The sequence below is a fragment of the Camponotus floridanus genome, unplaced genomic scaffold, assembly GCF_003227725.1.
Source record: "Camponotus floridanus strain SB8 unplaced genomic scaffold, Cflo_v7.5 scaffold157, whole genome shotgun sequence".
Classification (NCBI taxonomy): Eukaryota; Metazoa; Arthropoda; class Insecta; order Hymenoptera; family Formicidae; genus Camponotus; species Camponotus floridanus.
In genome coordinates, this window is record NW_020229278.1 from 121,088 (window position 1) to 140,279 (window position 19,192).

At 30.1% G+C, this 19,192-nt stretch overlaps 1 protein-coding gene across 1 annotated transcript in view; it reads left to right on the forward strand.

Moving 5' to 3' along the window:
- The window catches only part of LOC105252543, a 67,065-nt gene that overhangs the window by 15,320 nt on the left and 32,553 nt on the right, over window positions 1–19,192 (forward strand). Inside the window, exon 4 of the mRNA XM_025406836.1 lies at window positions 391–870. Coding sequence (XP_025262621.1) covers window positions 484–870 — 387 coding nt within the window. The 5' untranslated portion in view covers window positions 391–483. The remainder of the gene's footprint in view (window positions 1–390; window positions 871–19,192) is intronic.

Here is a 19,192-nt window from a genome sequence, read left to right on the forward strand (position 1 = left end):
TTTCTACAAAGCTTAGTTTACGAAAAACCCCTTATTTCCAATCACTTATAATTCGAAAATTATTAGTGCCTCGATTTTCATTGAGGAAAAATCGTCTTCAGATGATCCCAGGAATCTATCTTTGAAAAATTGATTATGAGTTTCGGAACACCCTGTATATATATATATATATATATATATTTTTTTTTTTTAAATGTGTACATTTTTAAAATTATTAAATTAATTTTAAGATTAGTGAAATATTTAATTTATTTATGAAATATACATATATGTTAAAAAAAATGTACATATGTGATAAAATTTTAAGATCAGCGAATAAGCACAAATTTCGTTTGTCACGCGACTCCTCAATTAACGTGTCTGCTAAACATTTATATGAATTTCTTTCAGATACGTCCGGGGGAGAAATGATGGCGTAAAATGACGTTGGACGCGCGTTGCGTAACTTTCTCCCGACGAAGAACGTTCTCTGGTTAGGGCGCAATGTGCGAGGTATCGAAAGGACAACGGAGGACGTTCCGCGATCAGGATCCACCGCGAATATGCAAGAAGAGCGCGGAAAATTTGCTGCGGGACGAGCTCGAGTTCTCGCGCTCGACCCCAAACTCGCCGACGACCCTCCAGCGCGCCGCCAGCCTCGAGAAATGCTTCAGCGAGCCCGAGTTCTTCCAGAAGCAGCGCGAGCTGCTCTCCAAGCACGAACAGCGGGCGAAGGAAAAGGGCAGCGGCGAGGAAACCGTCATCTCCGACTCGGCACGTGGCGCGGACGACGATTCCGAAAGTATGGCTGAGGTCGCGAGGAGCACTTCGGGGGACCTCCTGAGAGAACTCTCCGCCAAAGTGCCTTTCCCCTGCAAACAGACGAACGAGGTACATGGAAATGATATACATTAGATGACTCGCATATCGATTGTACTGATTATTTAAAAATATCAACGTGATTTTGAGGATTTTTAAGAGAGAAGATTAAAAAGAGATTCATTTTAAAAGACATTATTTCGCATATAAATTTTTTTATAAATATATATAAATTATATATTTATATATAAATAATATATATAATAATATATAATAATATATATATATATATATATATATATATAAATTATTCTTATATATATAAATTTTTTATACATGTATATTAATCGAAAAAAAGATAAATTATTAAATTGTTAGTAAAAGATAATCAGAATGATCGGATTCTATGTGATTCGTCCTACATTTAAACACTTCGTCATTTTTCTTATAATTAAAATATCTATTTTGAAAATATTGGATCATAAGTTTAAGAAATAAATGTGGAACATCGATTCACATTTCTTCTCGACTTTCTTGATTTATTTATTAACATCGACAAGAAAGTCTTGCGATAAAATAGTTAGCTAAAAATATATCGTACATCCAAGGATACATATCTGACGATATTTAAAGATGTTTGATATCTCGAGGGCGACTATTTTCAGCGAAAAATCAATCAAATGATTTTCCGTGTCATTAAATATTCCGATTGATTTATGGCTTACGACGCATTTACTAGGCATGTCTATTTAATATTTTTACAACTCGTTTAACCAGTTTTTCCGCGCAAGAAAACCGCAGAGAAACCAACTAATTATCGATTAGCTTAAGAACAGCAATACATCATACGTAACTATCGCGCACGTTGCGATAATAAAAATGCGGATAAAGTTCGAGCGGTTGCGAGCGTGAATCACGAGTGACTTTTTTTCTACGCGAAATTGATAAAGCATAGATTTCGTATTATCGCGTTAGATTTAATGAAAGAGAAATTAATTTTCGTAAAAATAATCTCGCGCAAGGAAAAATCTTGCAGAAACTAAAACTGATCAATTCCACTTCTTGGATAATCCTTAATTTTAATATCAAAACATCAACATCGGATGCTCTAATAAAAATAAAAATAAAAATAAATCTAATAAAAATAAATCTAATAAAAATAAAAAATTTACAAAAAATAGGGTTGATCAGTCTGGTCCCTGAGAGGCTTTTATGCATCGGCTTTCGTAGTTATCGGTGCCAGAGTGTGGTCGCAACGGTATTTCTCAGGTGATTGTACACAGGTATACTATCGACCGGCGTACATCGCAAGAATCCCATCGCAGTATCGGAAGAAGCGTCACACGCCTCGCTGAAAAAATAGTAAGCTCGCTCGTGCAGAATCGTGTCGGTCATTCGGTAGATCGCTCTTTTCGTTGCTGGCGAAATTTCGCACTCCAGCACGTTTTTCGAGATCGACGTGACAATGATGACACTGTTTTGTGCGCGCGTCATTTCTCCAAAGTCTTAAGATTTCCACATGTTTCATTAGGATAATCTGGAGATGATTAATCTTAAATATCGTCAAATCAATTTAGTTTAATTCTTTTAAAATAATAAGTTTCTCAATTAAAATTTATTAAATTTAAATTTAAATAAACAATACCTATATATTGGTTATCAATTTCATTTTTGATAAATTTTCGAATTTTAATAAGCTAATTTAAATTTAAATAAGATAATTTAAATAGAAAATTTAATAAGATTCCAGTAAAAATTTTTTGTTTCTTTTTTTAATACAGCAGATACATTTCATAACATTCTAACAAAAGGAGCACAATTTATGTAATACACATACAGTTGTGTAATAGAAATAGCACAAATTCAATTTCTTTCTTTCTCTTTGAAAAAATATTTTTTAACGTCAATATTTCTTTATATTTTTAATATTTAATCTTAAATATCATCAAATCAATTTAGTTTAATTCTTAAAAAAAATAAGATTTTCAATAAGAATTTATTAAATTTAAATACCTGCATATTGGTTTTCAATTTCGTTTTTTTATAGATTTTCGAATTTATATATAAGAAATACTTTGTTTTTCGATTATCTTATTAAAATTCGAAAATCTATAAAAAACGAAATTGAAAACCAATATACAGGTATTGTTCATTTAAATTTAATAAATTTTAATTGAGACACTTATTTTTTTTTAAGAATTAAACTAAATCGATTTGACGATATTTAAGATAAAATATTAAAAATATAAAGAAATATTGACGTTGAAAAATATTAAATATTAAGATTAAATATTAAAAATATAAAGAAATATTGACATTGAAAAATATTTTTTCAAAGAGAAAGAAAGAAATTGATTGAAATGAATTGGTATTATTTCTATTACACAACTGTATGTGCATATAAATTACGTAAATTGTACTCCTTTTTTTAGAATGTTATGAAATGTAATAGAAAAAGAAAACAAAAAATTTTTACTGGAATTTATATAGGCTTTTAGTTGGTGGCGCAGTATATTTGATAATCAGCATAAAATTTTATTTATTTGTCGATGAAATTCTCTATATATTGGGATATAAAGTTGCGTAAATATAGATTCCAGAATTTGCACTAGTTGATACACATATGCTTGCTATCCTTGAAAGGCTTAAGTAATACCGTTTTATGGTTCCTTCACTTTCTTAGACTCTCATCATTTTTATATATCTCGTTCATACATGACTCGATTTGACAGGTTTTAATAACTGACAACATGTCCTTCACGGTTGCGATCTAATTTTATAAAATCATGATTATGGAGTGGAACTAGGTAGCAAAACATATGTGCAAACGTTTCACTTCGTCAATTTTAAAAGTAGAGCATAAAAATAAATTTAATCTGTATAATATAAACTAGAAAGAAAAAGTGTGCGAAATAATAAAGTATTTTTTCTTTACATAATGTAATTTATTTTAAATATATATATATATATATACATTACAACAATAAAGAGAAATATCGGAGAAATAAAATTTAATTTAAATTACAATTTTATACATCTATACAATTAATATATATACACAGAAAAAAAGAATATATTTATATTTTCTTGTTTTGAAAATATATTTAGTTTTAACATGGAAATGAGATTATATTGTGTTAATTAAAGAAAAATATAATTGCTTGAATAATTGCTTACTTGAATGAAGTTATTTTATATAGTTCAATCGAGAAAAATATATTCTTATAATTTACGATTTAATTTTCTTCAATGGAAAAGAAACAATGTTGGATAGAAAATAACACTTTTAAATCAAAGATTATAATTTTCTTAAAATAGAATTAAATAATTTTTTATTCTTGAGGTGACAATTATAATATTAAAATAAGACTATAATATTGTTGAAATTTAAAATTATTAAATTCTTCTAAGAAGATTATAAATTGTTGCATATATACGAAACAATGAACGCGTTAGTTTAAGTATATAAGTTTTGATTTGACACTTATTTTTTTTCTGTGTAATATATTATAAGGTTTATATATAAATGTTTCTTATTAATATAAGAGATATGAGAAAAATTAAATTTTAGACAGATTCCTAGCCTTTCAAGGATTGTTAAAAATCTCGAGCTTATTCGAAAAATTATTTATAAATTGCAAATAATTTTCCACTTCAAAATTTGCTAATATATCGAGAAATTTTCTTGTTTCAATTTGAGGAAAGGACGTTGAGAATATCGAATGAGAACGTAGCAAGCTGCAGATGACAGATGCGTCGTTTCTGAAATTCTCAGAAGTGTCGCATTAGTGACAGGCAAGGTGATAGCAGGACCTGCGGGGCTCCGAGATGAATTAGGTTCGGGCCTGGGGAGGATGCGGGCCCCGATGGCAGGTTCCTTTTCATCGGATGCCTGCCTTTGTATGGAATTAAGCGGCGCTCACAAAGACGCGATATGACACTCTCATCTCGATTATTTTTATATCACAAAAGCATTTCAAGCATTTTAAATCGAAAATTTTGCGGAAATGTCCAGACTTTAAAAAAATTTTTACATAAATGTGATATAAATTTTCTAGAGACGCAGAGCTTTATCTCTTTTTTTTGTAAATCTGTCGTTGTCATATTTTACGTCACGCTTCTGACATTTTATCTCGTGCGTTTATAAAAATTGACATTTGAAATTATATTTCAAGATAACATGAAATAGTGTCGTTTACTCTCGCTCTTCTTGCTAATGGTTGAATCATTGATATTCGATATCATAAATAACAAAAATAGCGTGTTTTTTTTTTCAATTACTCACAATTATTTTTAAATGCCAGCGACATATTCAGTTTAATGGAAATTAGCTATCTGTTTGTATTGATACGTATGCAAATCGTGTAGGAAAAATGCAAATAATGCAAAATGAGCGAATGCAATTTCGCGGAAAACGCAACGCATTTTGCAACTGTTTTATGTCGCGATTTTCCTCGTCGTAAGCACGGACTTTTGCACTCGTGGCGAGATAAATGGAGATTTAGCTGAGATATTTACTCGAAATACATCGGTTATATGGTTGCACGAGGGTCGTCGACCGGTAGCTGGCAGTGTTACGATATTGACGAGAGAGTCGCTATTTCAGGGGACGACGATTAATTGCCGAGGCGAGGAGAAGCCGAGGCTCGGGAATGCCCTGATAAATATTCTATTGATCCTTCACGAAATTATCGCCCCGCTGAGATTGCTCGCTAATAACCTACCTAAATCCGTAGATCGAATCTACGACCGCCTAGACAAACTCTCGCATGAACTTTCGTTTTAAAGTTATGTGCCTGTTTGCTGCTTGTTTTATATAAATACTTTCTCTTTCTGATTTCGAAAATATTATGTTCTTCGAAAAAGAGGTCTTTAATATACTTCACTTATTCTTATCTTTTTCCTTTTAAATATGCTATAATAAAGTTATAAGATATATATACATATAAATACGAAAAATCAAAACCAACTATACTTTATAAATATTTCATGAATAAGAAATCGTGAATAAAATATCTACCAATCTATTTTATTCTTTTACAAAGTAATAAAAGTTATTTTACATCTTATAATATTCACTTATAAAATATAACTTGTTTTATAAAAAAATAAAAAGATTTAGTAAAAATTTTATTTCTATTCACATGAAATATTTTATAATTATCCATTATATGAAATGGGAATTTTTCATTTTATAAAATAATAGAAATTTAGTAATTTTTTTTTCTTATTCTTTTTTAGGATTATTTACGAAATATAATTTATATTTATATACGTGCACAGAAAAAAAGGACATTCTTTTGAAAATATATTTAGTTTTAACATGGAAATCTTGAAATGAGATTATATTGCGTTAATTAAAAAAAAATATAATTGCTTAATTGAATGAAGCCATTTTATACAGTTCAATCAAGAAAAATATATTCTTATGATTTAAGATTTAATTTTCTTGAAAGGAAAAAAACAATGTTGGATAGAAAATAACATTTTTAAATCAATGATTATAATTTTCTTAGAATTAAATAATTATATATTCCTGCGGTGACAATTACAATATTAAAATAAGACTATAATATTGTTGAAATTTAAAATTATTAAATTCTAAGAAGATTATAAATTGTTGTGTACACAGAGAAAAATATCATTCTACTGCCAAGAAAAGCGATTACTCAGTTTATTTTTCTTTTTTTAAGTAATAGTTTTCTTCAACAAAGAATATATTCTTGATAATAATCTTAAAATATACTCATCACAAGTGTTAGAAAATCTCATTATCATACTCAAAAGAAGAATTTATTTTCTCTTCAAGAACATTGTAAACTTGTATCAAAGAAAAATCAAACTTACTCTACGTCAACTCTTGCAGTAAGCAAACCAAATGTTTGTTTTAATTTAATATTCTTGACTAAAATATTTACTAAAATTCAGAATATATTCAATTAAATTTCATGCTTGTGATAAACTTATGATATATTTGCGGATATACAAACTTATGATATACTTAAAATAAATAATATTTACTTGAATACAGTATACATTTTTCTCTGTGTATATATTTGCTTCTTTTTTTCTGTGTGCACAAGTAAAATTTAATTTTCTCCTTATTATAGCATATTTCAGAATACAATAATAATATAATTTATTTTAGTAATTCTTAATTTATATTGTATAAAACAAAGATCTCTCGAACGTCAAGACACCCGCGTTCGCGAGGCGGCGCAGATTGGCTGACCCAACCAACCAGGTGCACTGCATCCCCACGATGCATCTTGTTTTCGGTGTGAAAGCAGCTTGTTAAGATTGGCTGCAGCATGGTCTCATACACGGCGTCGTCTCTCGCCAGTCCGATGTTTACTCTTGTGGTTTAAACATTTTTCGTCGCGTGCTCCGTTTCGCGGACGTCCTCGTCCCTTGGCTTCCTTGCCCCGAGTGCGACAGTATTTGCCATCGTAAACCTCATCAGTCGTGGAGAGCGTAAAGTGAGTGTTTCGCAGCTTAACGACGATAGGACACCGGTTCGTAAAACCGAGATTCCGGTTCACCGTTTCCGATCCTTTCGCGCTTCGCTCCGAAGCGTCCGCGATTAAATCGCCTGTGGTTTGTGAAGGGATTCGGATACCCGACGTCGAAAGTAACGGTCGATGACGGAGATAAAAGAAAATATTTACGAATCTTGAGATTTTGTGAGCCGATATTGGACAAATATTATATTTTATATAACAAATATTTTCGAAATAATGTGCAAGTTACATTAATTTGCGTCGAAATTTTATTTAATATGTCTTTAATAGAAAGATAGAAAAGAAATAGATAGTGGAAATTTTATTTCTTTTTACGCAATCGATTCTCGATAAATAATAAAAAATACTATGATGTGGGTGTTAAAATTATAATTTCATGCAAGTGTATTGTATAAATCGTGACATTGTAGAAGCAAGAATATCGAAGAAATCCATCATCGACTTCAAATTAATCAAAAAATACAACCTTGAGATTTTGCGGGCCGATATTCGACAAATATTATATTTTATATAACAAATATTTTCGAAATAATGTGGAAAAAAATTACATTAATTTGCGTCGAAATTTCATTTAATATGTCTTTAATAGAAAGATAGAAAAGAAATAGATAGTGGAAATTTTATTTCTTTTTACGCAATCGATTCTCGATAAATAATAAAAAATACTATGATATGGATGTAATTAAAATGTCATGCAGATGTGTTGTATAAATCGTGACATTATAGAAACAAGAATATCGAAGAAATCCATCATCGACTTTAAATTAATCAAAAAATGCATCGTTAAAAAATTGTTTCATTAGAAATTTTTGAGATAATCGACATAAAATATAATTAATGCTATTATATTTTAAGTCAAATTCTTTTGAATTAAGTCTGATTAATCGAAACTCGGATATAAAATTATTACATTTTTGGAAAACTACTTTTTTCAAGTTGAATTTATAGATATTTAAGATATTTAAGATATTTATAGATATTTAAGAAAAGTGCCCTAATATTTATATTTTTAGCACTTTCACTTTATTGAATTTGGATCTCCCGTTAAATAAATTAACTTTTCATTTTGGCGAAGCCACGATTGAGCGCATATATCGGCAAACACTACAATAATGCGGTCGCATCGACAAAAATGTACCGCAACTTTTTCATTATATATTTACCAAGTGATTTTTCGCGAGCTACAATGCATTTTTTCATAGTTTTTTCATATTGGACAAAGTGAAATTAAAAGCAGAATTTTTGAATACATTTAATTGAAAAGATATTTAATACTATTTAATACTATTTTATACTATTTAATACTATTTAATACTATTTAATACTATTAATTGTTGAATTAATTGTTGTATTTAATACTATTAATTGTTGAACATTTTTAGAAAATCAAAAAAATTTCATCTTTTAATTCGAAATATCGCGACGACAAAAGACTTGCAAAAATAAAGCTGTTCGAACTGATTAAAATTGCGAGTATATGTGTGCGTACGTGCGACCTGCGATTACGTTAGAAAGGAATTCAGAAAATTCAAGAGATACAAATGTGATAGCAAATGTGATAACAAATGTGAATTACATTTAATGTGTGCGTGTAATTTTAAGCACGACCTTGAAATTTCGTCTTCCTTTCACGCCGCCCACGCCACGACGCTGGCACGCGTGTAATATATAACGGGTGTAAATACATGAGCCGCGAATTGCGACTTCAGAGAGAGAGACGACAAACAGAGAACGTCATCGGGAACGATTGCGTAACGGGGAAACGCGTTCCTTTGCGACACGCCACGCCCGTATGCGTATGAGTGCGTGCTGTGTCGCAAAATAGAATCCTCCGCAATATTTCGTCATCGGTAATCGTGCGAATGTTTCAGTTTTTCACACAATCGTGTGAAATTCTCGTCGAAAAAATCTGCGTTGCGAATTTTTTAATGAAAATTACATTTGCAAAAGAAATGAAAACATTACAATCTACGCAGATAATAGCTAAAAAACCGCTAATTAAAATATAATTTTATTGCCACGAAAGATAAGTATCATGTCAATTTAAATAAAAAAAATAAAAAACAAAAAATTAAATAATGAAAACATTATAATCTACGCAGATAATAGCTAGAAAACCGCTAATTAAAATATAATTTTACTGCCACGAAAGATAAGTGTCACGTCAATTTAAATTTAAAAAAAATAAAAAACAAAAAATTAAATAAAAAATTGATTTTAGTTGCAAAGTAGAAAATACAATTTTTATAAAAAAAAAATAACACATACTTTTACGATGAGTCTATATTATAGTGCAATGAAAATTTTTCTTGCATTAGTTTTCGAATTTTTCACGAAGGTTAGCAAAATTGTGGTTTACTATTTTTTTCTTTTTTTTTTTTTGTTAAAATTTTTTTACTGATAATGTAAGCTTTCTCGAACCAAATCTTTTTACGTTCGTTGAATTAACATAAGATAACGCTTATCGATAAAGCAACGCTGGCCGTATGTGTCTTGTAACTGTACTTTACATTTACCAACTTTAGACGGTCAGCCAACTGTTAACGGAATCAGAAATAATTAGTATGAAATTAATTTAAAATATAATCTCATTTTTATCTGAATAAAAAATAAAAATTCTAGGAATTAATATAATTTAGGTAACATGCAAAATAGCAGAGATTTCAATATTTAATTGCCATAATTATTTTCGCGCGCAATTTACCCACGAGCATTCCACGTAGAAAGGTTACTTGACTTTAGAATAAAACTAATAAAGATGAATGAAACCTAAGAAAACAAAAATACATAATAATGACTTAGGTGCACAATTACTTTGGAGAAAGTTGCGTGCCTCTCGCAATTTTATAGATTCCGCGTAATCAATCGTTTTACACTTAATTGCCGAGATTTAGATAAATAATAGATAATAAATCGGCGCGCAACGCGAGATGCAGTTGTCGAGACGCAATTGCGTCTCGTGCACTTTCGAGGTGGCGGGGTGGGCTACCAGTCTTGCAACATTAATTAACTGCAAACTGGTTGTGCACCGCGTTCGGAAACTAGTTTCCGTACGGTAGGGATTCTTTATACAGGGTGTGAAATCATTTCCGCCGCGATAAGCGACGTTTTGACATGGATCAAACGACTTTCCATTAAATCGGCGATATCAGCTAATTGACGTCTAATAGATTATTTCCTCCTTTCCTTCTCTCTTTCCCTCTAGACGGTAATTAAAAGAAAAGGACCGCAATAGAGGCGGATCTCAGACACACCCAAGTCAAATGCACCGCCGCGATTGTTCCGTGAATGGCCCTTCCAGCCCTCGGAAATTATGCGCGTTTATGAGTCTTAAGCCGAATCCGCTCTCGCGGAAATTGCACTTGCTATTGTTCCGGTCCCTTAACGCAGACGTTGAAGAAGTTGAGCTGTTACTTCTTTCTTTCTTTTTTCATTACACACGCGATTTTCATTACACACGCAGAGTCCTTGACTCGTGTATAAAAGTAAAGCGAGCTAGCGTCTTCAGAAATCGTTTCCTCATCGCTCTTTTTTCTTCCTTCCTTCTTATGGAAATATTGATCCATCGGCGGATACAAGTGCAAACTAAATGCAAACGAATTCCGCGATTCCTAAAATATGCAATTTTCAAACGTGTATAATAATTCTTCCGAGAGGCAGTTACCGATCGTTTCCTCCGTAATCACGAGATGCATATTAAAGTGAAAGACTGTGTTTCCGGCAAAAGTTTGTCGACCTTTTCATAAAAAAAAAAAATCGATGTATTGTATTATTCTTAAACATGAACGCAGAAATATTCAATGCTCGCGTGACAATCAGTAAATGACAGGTTTGTAGTCGCGAGATGCGCGTTGGGAAAGAGATAATTGATTCATTATTTCCTCGGAAAGAAATTGATTTGAAAAGTGAAAAAGTATTTATAAATATACACTGAGAAAAAAATCTGGTTGTATCAATTAGAATTCTGGTAGATTCAACCAGTATGTCTGTTGGAAAATGGACGAACCAGAATTCTTGTAGGAATTACCAGATGAATCTGATTAATTTCTTCCTGTTAAATTTACCAAATTGTCTGGTTAATAATCTGATTAAACTCACCAGCACCAAGTCGTCTACAATTTTTTCCATCTAATCTCAAAAGTCTGTTTAATATTCTGAATTCCAACAAGATTTGTTAGAAATTTGTTAGAAATTAAACTGATAAATAGTGATGCAAAAAGAGGATGCAGCTCAAACACACACAATCAGAGAGCTAGCATCCTCTTTACTACTGCTCGTAAGAGAAAAAAGATATACTTTGGATGTAATGTTAATACTAATTCTTTATATACATTTCATGGCAAATATTAAATACGAGTTAAGAAGCAAGCAAAGAAATTAATGTAATAAGAAATTTTATAGATCCAACCAGAAAATACTAACCAAATTCTTATAGTAAAATCTATTAAATGTTCTAGTTATAAAAAGTCGAGTCTTATCGTGATAACTAGAAATTCTTGTGTAATTTAATTAAAATACCTTCAATCATATACGTCTTGTTGATACAATCAAACGATTTTTCTCAGTGTACGAATGCAGAAATATATTATTATCGAATGCGCAATTTCAATACACACGTGTAAGAGACGATTTGCATTCGCGAGATGCACATTAAAGTGAAAGATCACGTCGATCTGCATCACCACGTTGCACCGATATTGATCTTATATTTTGCTTCACGCGTGATGCGGTTTTACTTTCTAACGATCGAGTGTATATCGATCGATACCGTCATTGACCGTGTATCCCTTTATTTTTCTCTCCCAAACATTTTTGCTTCCCGAAGGTAGTAATTTGGACTATTGAACCAACGACAGATGACAAATGGAGAAACTTGATTAGAAAGAAAAAAGGAAATTAATCTTTGGAAATTAATCTATGCTTCATGCTACTATATTTTCCTCTCTTCATTATGGCGCGAAGATTTTAGCGATTTCTGCGTGCAGTGAAATATGTATTTATTCCGTCGTTATAGAGAAATCAGTAATCATCGTCCACGTTATTTCAATCATTATCGTGCCAATTGTCGTACTTAATAATGATATTCACTCGTGTTGATTAGAGATCAGTCCTTCTCTCGCGTCGCGCTCGCGAGCGACATTGTGATCTGTCAGATCTGAAGGCTTTCTAACGGCAATGACGTATTATCAAGCGGAATCGATTAAATCGCGTCTTCGCGTGTGCCCGCCCATTATTACAAAGAGAAGGTAAAAGTGTCTCGCGTAGATCGTATCAGATACCATAACGTCGTGCACACGCGATTTCTATGGGAAAGTCGCCAAGATTTTGCACATTGCGGAATTTCGCGCCACGTCAATTTTTATTCAACATGCGTAGAAAAAATAATAATATTACAGTTAAGCAAATATAAATTTGTTTATCTTTTTTTATCATTGGAAGGCGACGAGGAAAAGAATCTTGAGGGAAAAATCTAGGGTTGCACGAGATACCAAGATTAGTCTTGATATTGTCTTGTCTTGTCTTGAATTTCAAGACAAGATCAAGACAAGATTTTTAATTAGTTATCAAGACAATATCAAGACTAAGATTGTCAAGATTATTAGTCTTGTCAAGATTACTGGTTTTCAAGAAAACTAAAATATTTATATTTGTAAATGAAAAAAAAATCACTATATACGAATTTAAAAAAATTTTATTCAATAAAAACATTTATATTAATAAATTTAAAAACATTTAATATTAATACAATATAACATTTTTATAAATTAGAAATCAAACTCGCAAATTTTAGATATTAAAGAGCATTTCACCCAGGAATTGATGCACATTAGTGCTTTTAAAGATTTACTTTATAATCTGGTTCTATTTTTTGACATAGTCTCAGAGTTCCTATTGAGAAAAGTCTTTCTACTGGCACGGATGAGGCAGTTGAACTTAAAATGTCTCGATTTTTGACAATGTGGGATAAATATGAATCTGATTTTTTTATTACTCCAAAATATTTATATCTGCACATTCCCTTGGAGCCCCTGTAAATAGTTATTAATTTCCGTTTCCCATGAAACAGTAAATATTTTTTTTACATAAATAGACGGCATTTATATCGATTGCATACTAATAATTATAATTAAAATATAATACAATAGTAATAATTATTTCAAATTATAATACAAAAATTATGCTAAATAAATATTATTTAAATAATTTAAATAATTTTTTAATATTAGATAAAAAGTTGTTAATAAAATCGAGACAAGACAATACAAGACGAGATTTTTGCTACCAATATTCACTCAAGACCAAGACAAGATTTAAATTTTTGAAAATTTTCAATATCAATACAATATTTTTACGAATATTGTCTTGTCTTGGGTCTTGTGCAACCCTAGAAAAATCTCCCACAAAGTATCTTGAAGCGAATGTCGTCGCGAATTATATGGCTTTGCGTCTCGCTGATTTAAACACCTTACTTCTCAGGCTAATCGTGTGTTAACACTTTTTCGTGATCGATTATTGTTCGCTGGAACATGCAAAGATCGAGCTACGAAGCGTAGCGAGAGCAGATGCGCTCCCCTTCCTTCCTCCTCCCCCTTTCTCTATCTCTCTCTAATATTGCGGGCGATCCTGTCGGACCGGTACTTTTTGTTTTACATAATCCTATCCCGTGGTGAAACTGTAGTTCGTATAGGATCGCGTTCGCCAGGTGTTCGGTTTCTGATCTAAACGTGCTCTCGGATCTCTGTTCCGATTGAACGGATGCGACGTTTTTTGAGCCGTTAGCATATATTTGCCTTGATAAAAAGTGAGATTTAATTTATTAGCCGATTATGGACATTTTAGACTTCTTATGCAAGAAGCATCGAGGATCTCTAGATAATTGAATATTTTAGATGAAATTAGGAGAATTATGAAGTTGATTTAGAATCATTTATCATTTATAATGATTATTTTAGATTGAATAAATTAGATCTTGAATTTGAATCATGGCGAAAAACAAAGGGCTTAAAATCAAATAAAAATAACATCTTATTATCTGTTTTAATTTTAATCTTAAATCATTTATAAAGGAGCATTTTGACGTCTGGATCTTTATAATGCATGGTGAGCATACTTTTCACAAGGAAATAGTTTTACTGGGAGTTCTGGGATTTTATGATTGAAACACTGTATTTTGCGGATATTAGAGTTACAATAATGTGGATTTGTCGCAACACGGAAGAAGGACAACATGTTAATTTTACAGATACTAACGTGGAACGACTATAATTTCATGGCACTTTAATGACTCGATCGCTGCTTTGCTGGCGGAATAACCGTGCATTAACACTTTCCTGTAATAATAACGTCTAGCGCAAAAGAAAGCAAATACAATAGTATTGCGATATATATTCAGCAGAAACGTAACAAAAATCGTGAAATAATCTCAGTAAAATTTCGAATTTTTAATATAATGCTTTATAAAAATACAAGAAACTTTGAATATTTTTGTTTCTTTCTCTTTCTATTTTCTTTTTACTTTCTCTCAATTTTTATATAATTTTATTTTTATTTAGATGTAAAAAATAAGTTCAATATCTTGGAGATAGAAAAATTTTCTCTCGTCGATAATTCGTCACAAGTTTTTCATCCTTAACGTTGAATATTTTAAATGAAATTAGAAGAATTAGAAGTTGATTTAGAATCATTTATCATTTATAATGATTATATTTTTAGATTAAATAAATTAGATCTTGAATTCGAATCATGGCAGAAAAACAAAAGGCTTTAAATCAAATAAAAAAAACAATCTTATTATCTATTTTAATTTTAATCCCGAATCATTTATAAAGGAGCGTTTTGACGTACAAAATTTAATTATCTTACCAAAATTATTATTACTTCTAATAAATCAAATATATAAAGAACAATATCTATGTGAATATTAAAATGTGTAATGTGAAAAATTTCAGAGATCCGAGATTCTGCCAATCCATACAATGTAGGAAGCAATTTTATTAATATCAGATGTATAATCGAGAGAGTGAGAGTCTAGTAATACCCTTCACCGCATTCTCATATTAACCACAGAATAACGGACGAGCAACGTTTTATAGCGATGACGGAGGAAAATTGAATGTCGCGAGGAAAATTCACGATTATTAAATTTTTTCGCTCGGAAGCGATTTTGCATGAGACACATCCGCATAATTAGAGCTGCTGCTTCGTCGAGAAAAGTGAGAGTCTCTCTCGTCTTGAAATTATTTGCACATCGCTATTGTCTGTCCACGACAATTAGCGAAGATGGTAGAGGCTCTACGACTACTGTCTCCTGATGTTTTACTTTCTAGACGATAGTGCGTGCCGCGATTATTATCTTTGTCGAACGGGAACTTCACGGCGCATTAACGCTAAGAATTCGTTCTACGTGAAAAAATTTGTCGCGCCTGTCGAGCAGCGAATACAACTCATGCTAAGTTTCATCAATTTTCAGAAAATCATACGTCGTCGTATATCGAAGAGATGGATCGCAATTGCAATTTCCACGCGTCCACGAATGCGCAGAAAGTGTTGCTCTGCTTCATCCGTAGAGAAACTTTATATTTAAAGATGTATTGGAGATATATTACAATCAATGAGATCGCCGTGAATTTTTAATTTAACATTCTTAATAACATTCTAAATCGTCATGAATTATTTCAAATTTGTTTACTTGCTCCTTTAAAAGTTATTAATTTTTGAATTTTGCGATTTTAACATAGGATCTTATGTAAACGTTTAAGAGACAGGTAATAAATTATTCGCAAACTATAAAAAAACAATGATAAAAATTTCATTTTGTAATATTATATTCTTCATACATGTAAAAATGTTCCCAGTTTTAAAACGATTTACTTGCTCGTTTTGAAATTATTATTAAAAAATAACTGTGATTATCGGTTTGACGCAATATTGATGATAAAACGTGGCAATATTTTCTTGAAAATTAAGACCTATTTATATTAAAGAATACTTTGAAGTATGATTTCGTGATTTTAAAATTTTTCATCAATTAGAATTCGTATTCTACCCAACTTTAATTTTTTGATACTTTGGATTAACTTTTGAGATAGACGGTTCGTCCAATACATCCTTAAGGATGTATTGGAGATATATTATAATCAATGAGATCGCCGTGAATTTTTAATTTAACATTCTTAATAACATTCTAAATCGTCATGAATTATTTCAAATTTGTTTACTTGCTCCTTTAAAAGTTATTAATTTTTGAATTTTGCGATTTTAACATAGGATCTTATGTAAACGTTTAAGAGACAGGTAATAAATTATTCGCAAACTATAAAAAAACAATGATAAAAATTTCATTTTGTAATATTATATTCTTCATACATGTAAAAATGTTCCCAGTTTTAAAACGATTTACTTGCTCGTTTTGAAATTATTATTAAAAAATAACTGTGATTATCGGTTTGACGCAATATTGATGATAAAACGTGGCAATATTTTCTTGAAAATTAAGACCTATTTATATTAAAGAATACTTTGAAGTATGATTTCGTGATTTTAAAATTTTTCATCAATTAGAATTCGTATTCTACCCAACTTTAATTTTTTGATACTTTGGATTAACTTTTGAGATAGACGGTTCGTCCAATACATCCTTAAGGATGTATTGGAGATATATTATAATCAATGAGATCGCCGTGAATTTTTAATTTAACATTCTTAATAACATTCTAAATCGTCATGAATTATTTCAAATTTGTTTACTTGCTCCTTTAAAAGTTATTAATTTTTGAATTTTGCGATTTTAACATAGGATCTTATGTAAACGTTTAAGAGACAGGTAATAAATTATTCGCAAACTATAAAAAAACAATGATAAAAATTTCATTTTGTAATATTATATTCTTCATACATGTAAAAATGTTCCCAGTTTTAAAACGATTTACTTGCTCGTTTTGAAATTATTATTAAAAAATAACTGTGATTATCGGTTTGACGCAATATTGATGATAAAACGTGGCAATATTTTCTTGGAAATTAAGACCTATTTATATTAAAGAATACTTTGAAGTATGATTTCGTGATTTTAAAATTTTTCATCAATTAGAATTCGTATTCTACCCAACTTTAATTTTTTGATACTTTAGATTAACTTTTGAGATAGACGGTTCGTCCAATACATCCTTAAGGATGTATTGGAGATATATTATAATCAATGAGATCGCCGTGAATTTTTAATTTAATATTCTTAATAACATTCTAAATCGTCATGAATTATTTCAAATTTGTTTACTTGCTCCTTTAAAAGTTATTAATTTTTGAATTTTGCGATTTTAACATAGGATCTTATGTAAACGTTCAAGAGACAGGTAATAAATTATTCGCAAACTATAAAAAAACAATGATAAAAATTTCATTTTGTAATATTATATTCTTCATACATGTAAAAATGTTCCCACAAAGTTTTAAAACGATTTACTTGCTCGTTTTGAAATTATTATTAAAAAATAACTGTGATTATCGGTTTGACGCAATATTGATGATAAAACGTGGCAATATTTTCTTGGAAATTAAGACCTATTTATATTAAAGAATACTTTGAAGTATGATTTCGTGATTTTTAAATTTTTCATCAATTAGAATTCGTATTCTACCCAACTTTAATTTTTTGATACTTTGGATTAACTTTTGAGATAGACGGTTCGTCCAATACATCCTTAAGGATGTATTGGAGATATATTATAATCAATGAGATCGCCGTGAATTTTTAATTTAACATTCTTAATAACATTCTAAATCGTCATGAATTATTTCAAATTTGTTTACTTGCTCCTTTAAAAGTTATTAATTTTTGAATTTTGCGATTTTAACATAGGATCTTATGTAAACGTTTAAGAGACAGGTAATAAATTATTCGCAAACTATAAAAAAACAATGATAAAAATTTCATTTTGTAATATTATATTCTTCATACATGTAAAAATGTTCCCAGTTTTAAAACGATTTACTTGCTCGTTTTGAAATTATTATTAAAAAATAACTGTGATTATCGGTTTGACGCAATATTGATGATAAAACGTGGCAATATTTTCTTGGAAATTAAGACCTATTTATATTAAAGAATACTTTGAAGTATGATTTCGTGATTTTTAAATTTTTCATCAATTAGAATTCGTATTCTACCCAACTTTAATTTTTTGATACTTTAGATTAACTTTTGAGATAGACGGTTCGTCCAATACATCCTTAAGGATGTATTGGAGATATATTATAATCAATGAGATCGCCGTGAATTTTTAATTTAATATTCTTAATAACATTCTAAATCGTCATGAATTATTTCAAATTTGTTTACTTGCTCCTTTAAAAGTTATTAATTTTTGAATTTTGCGATTTTAACATAGGATCTTATGTAAACATTCAAGAGACAGGTAATAAATTATTCACAAACTATAAAAAAACAATGATAAAAATTTCATTTTGTAATATTATATTCTTCATACATGTAAAAATGTTCCCACAAAGTTTTAAAACGATTTACTTGCTCGTTTTGAAATTATTATTAAAAAATAACTGTGATTATCGGTTTGATGCAATATTGATGATAAAACGTGGCAATATTTTCTTGGAAATTAAGACCTATTTATATTAAAGAATACTTTGAAGTATGATTTCGTGATTTTTAAAAAATTGTTGATCAATTAGAATTCGTATTCTGCCCAACTTTAATTTTCTGATACTTTGGATTAACTTTTGAGACAGACGGTTCGTCCAATATACATTCTTAAGAAAAATATATATGCAAATATTAAACTTTTTTTTTCTCAAACTCGAACGAGCAATTTTCTTATAATGAAATTTCACGCACACATTAATCACGAAAAAAAATC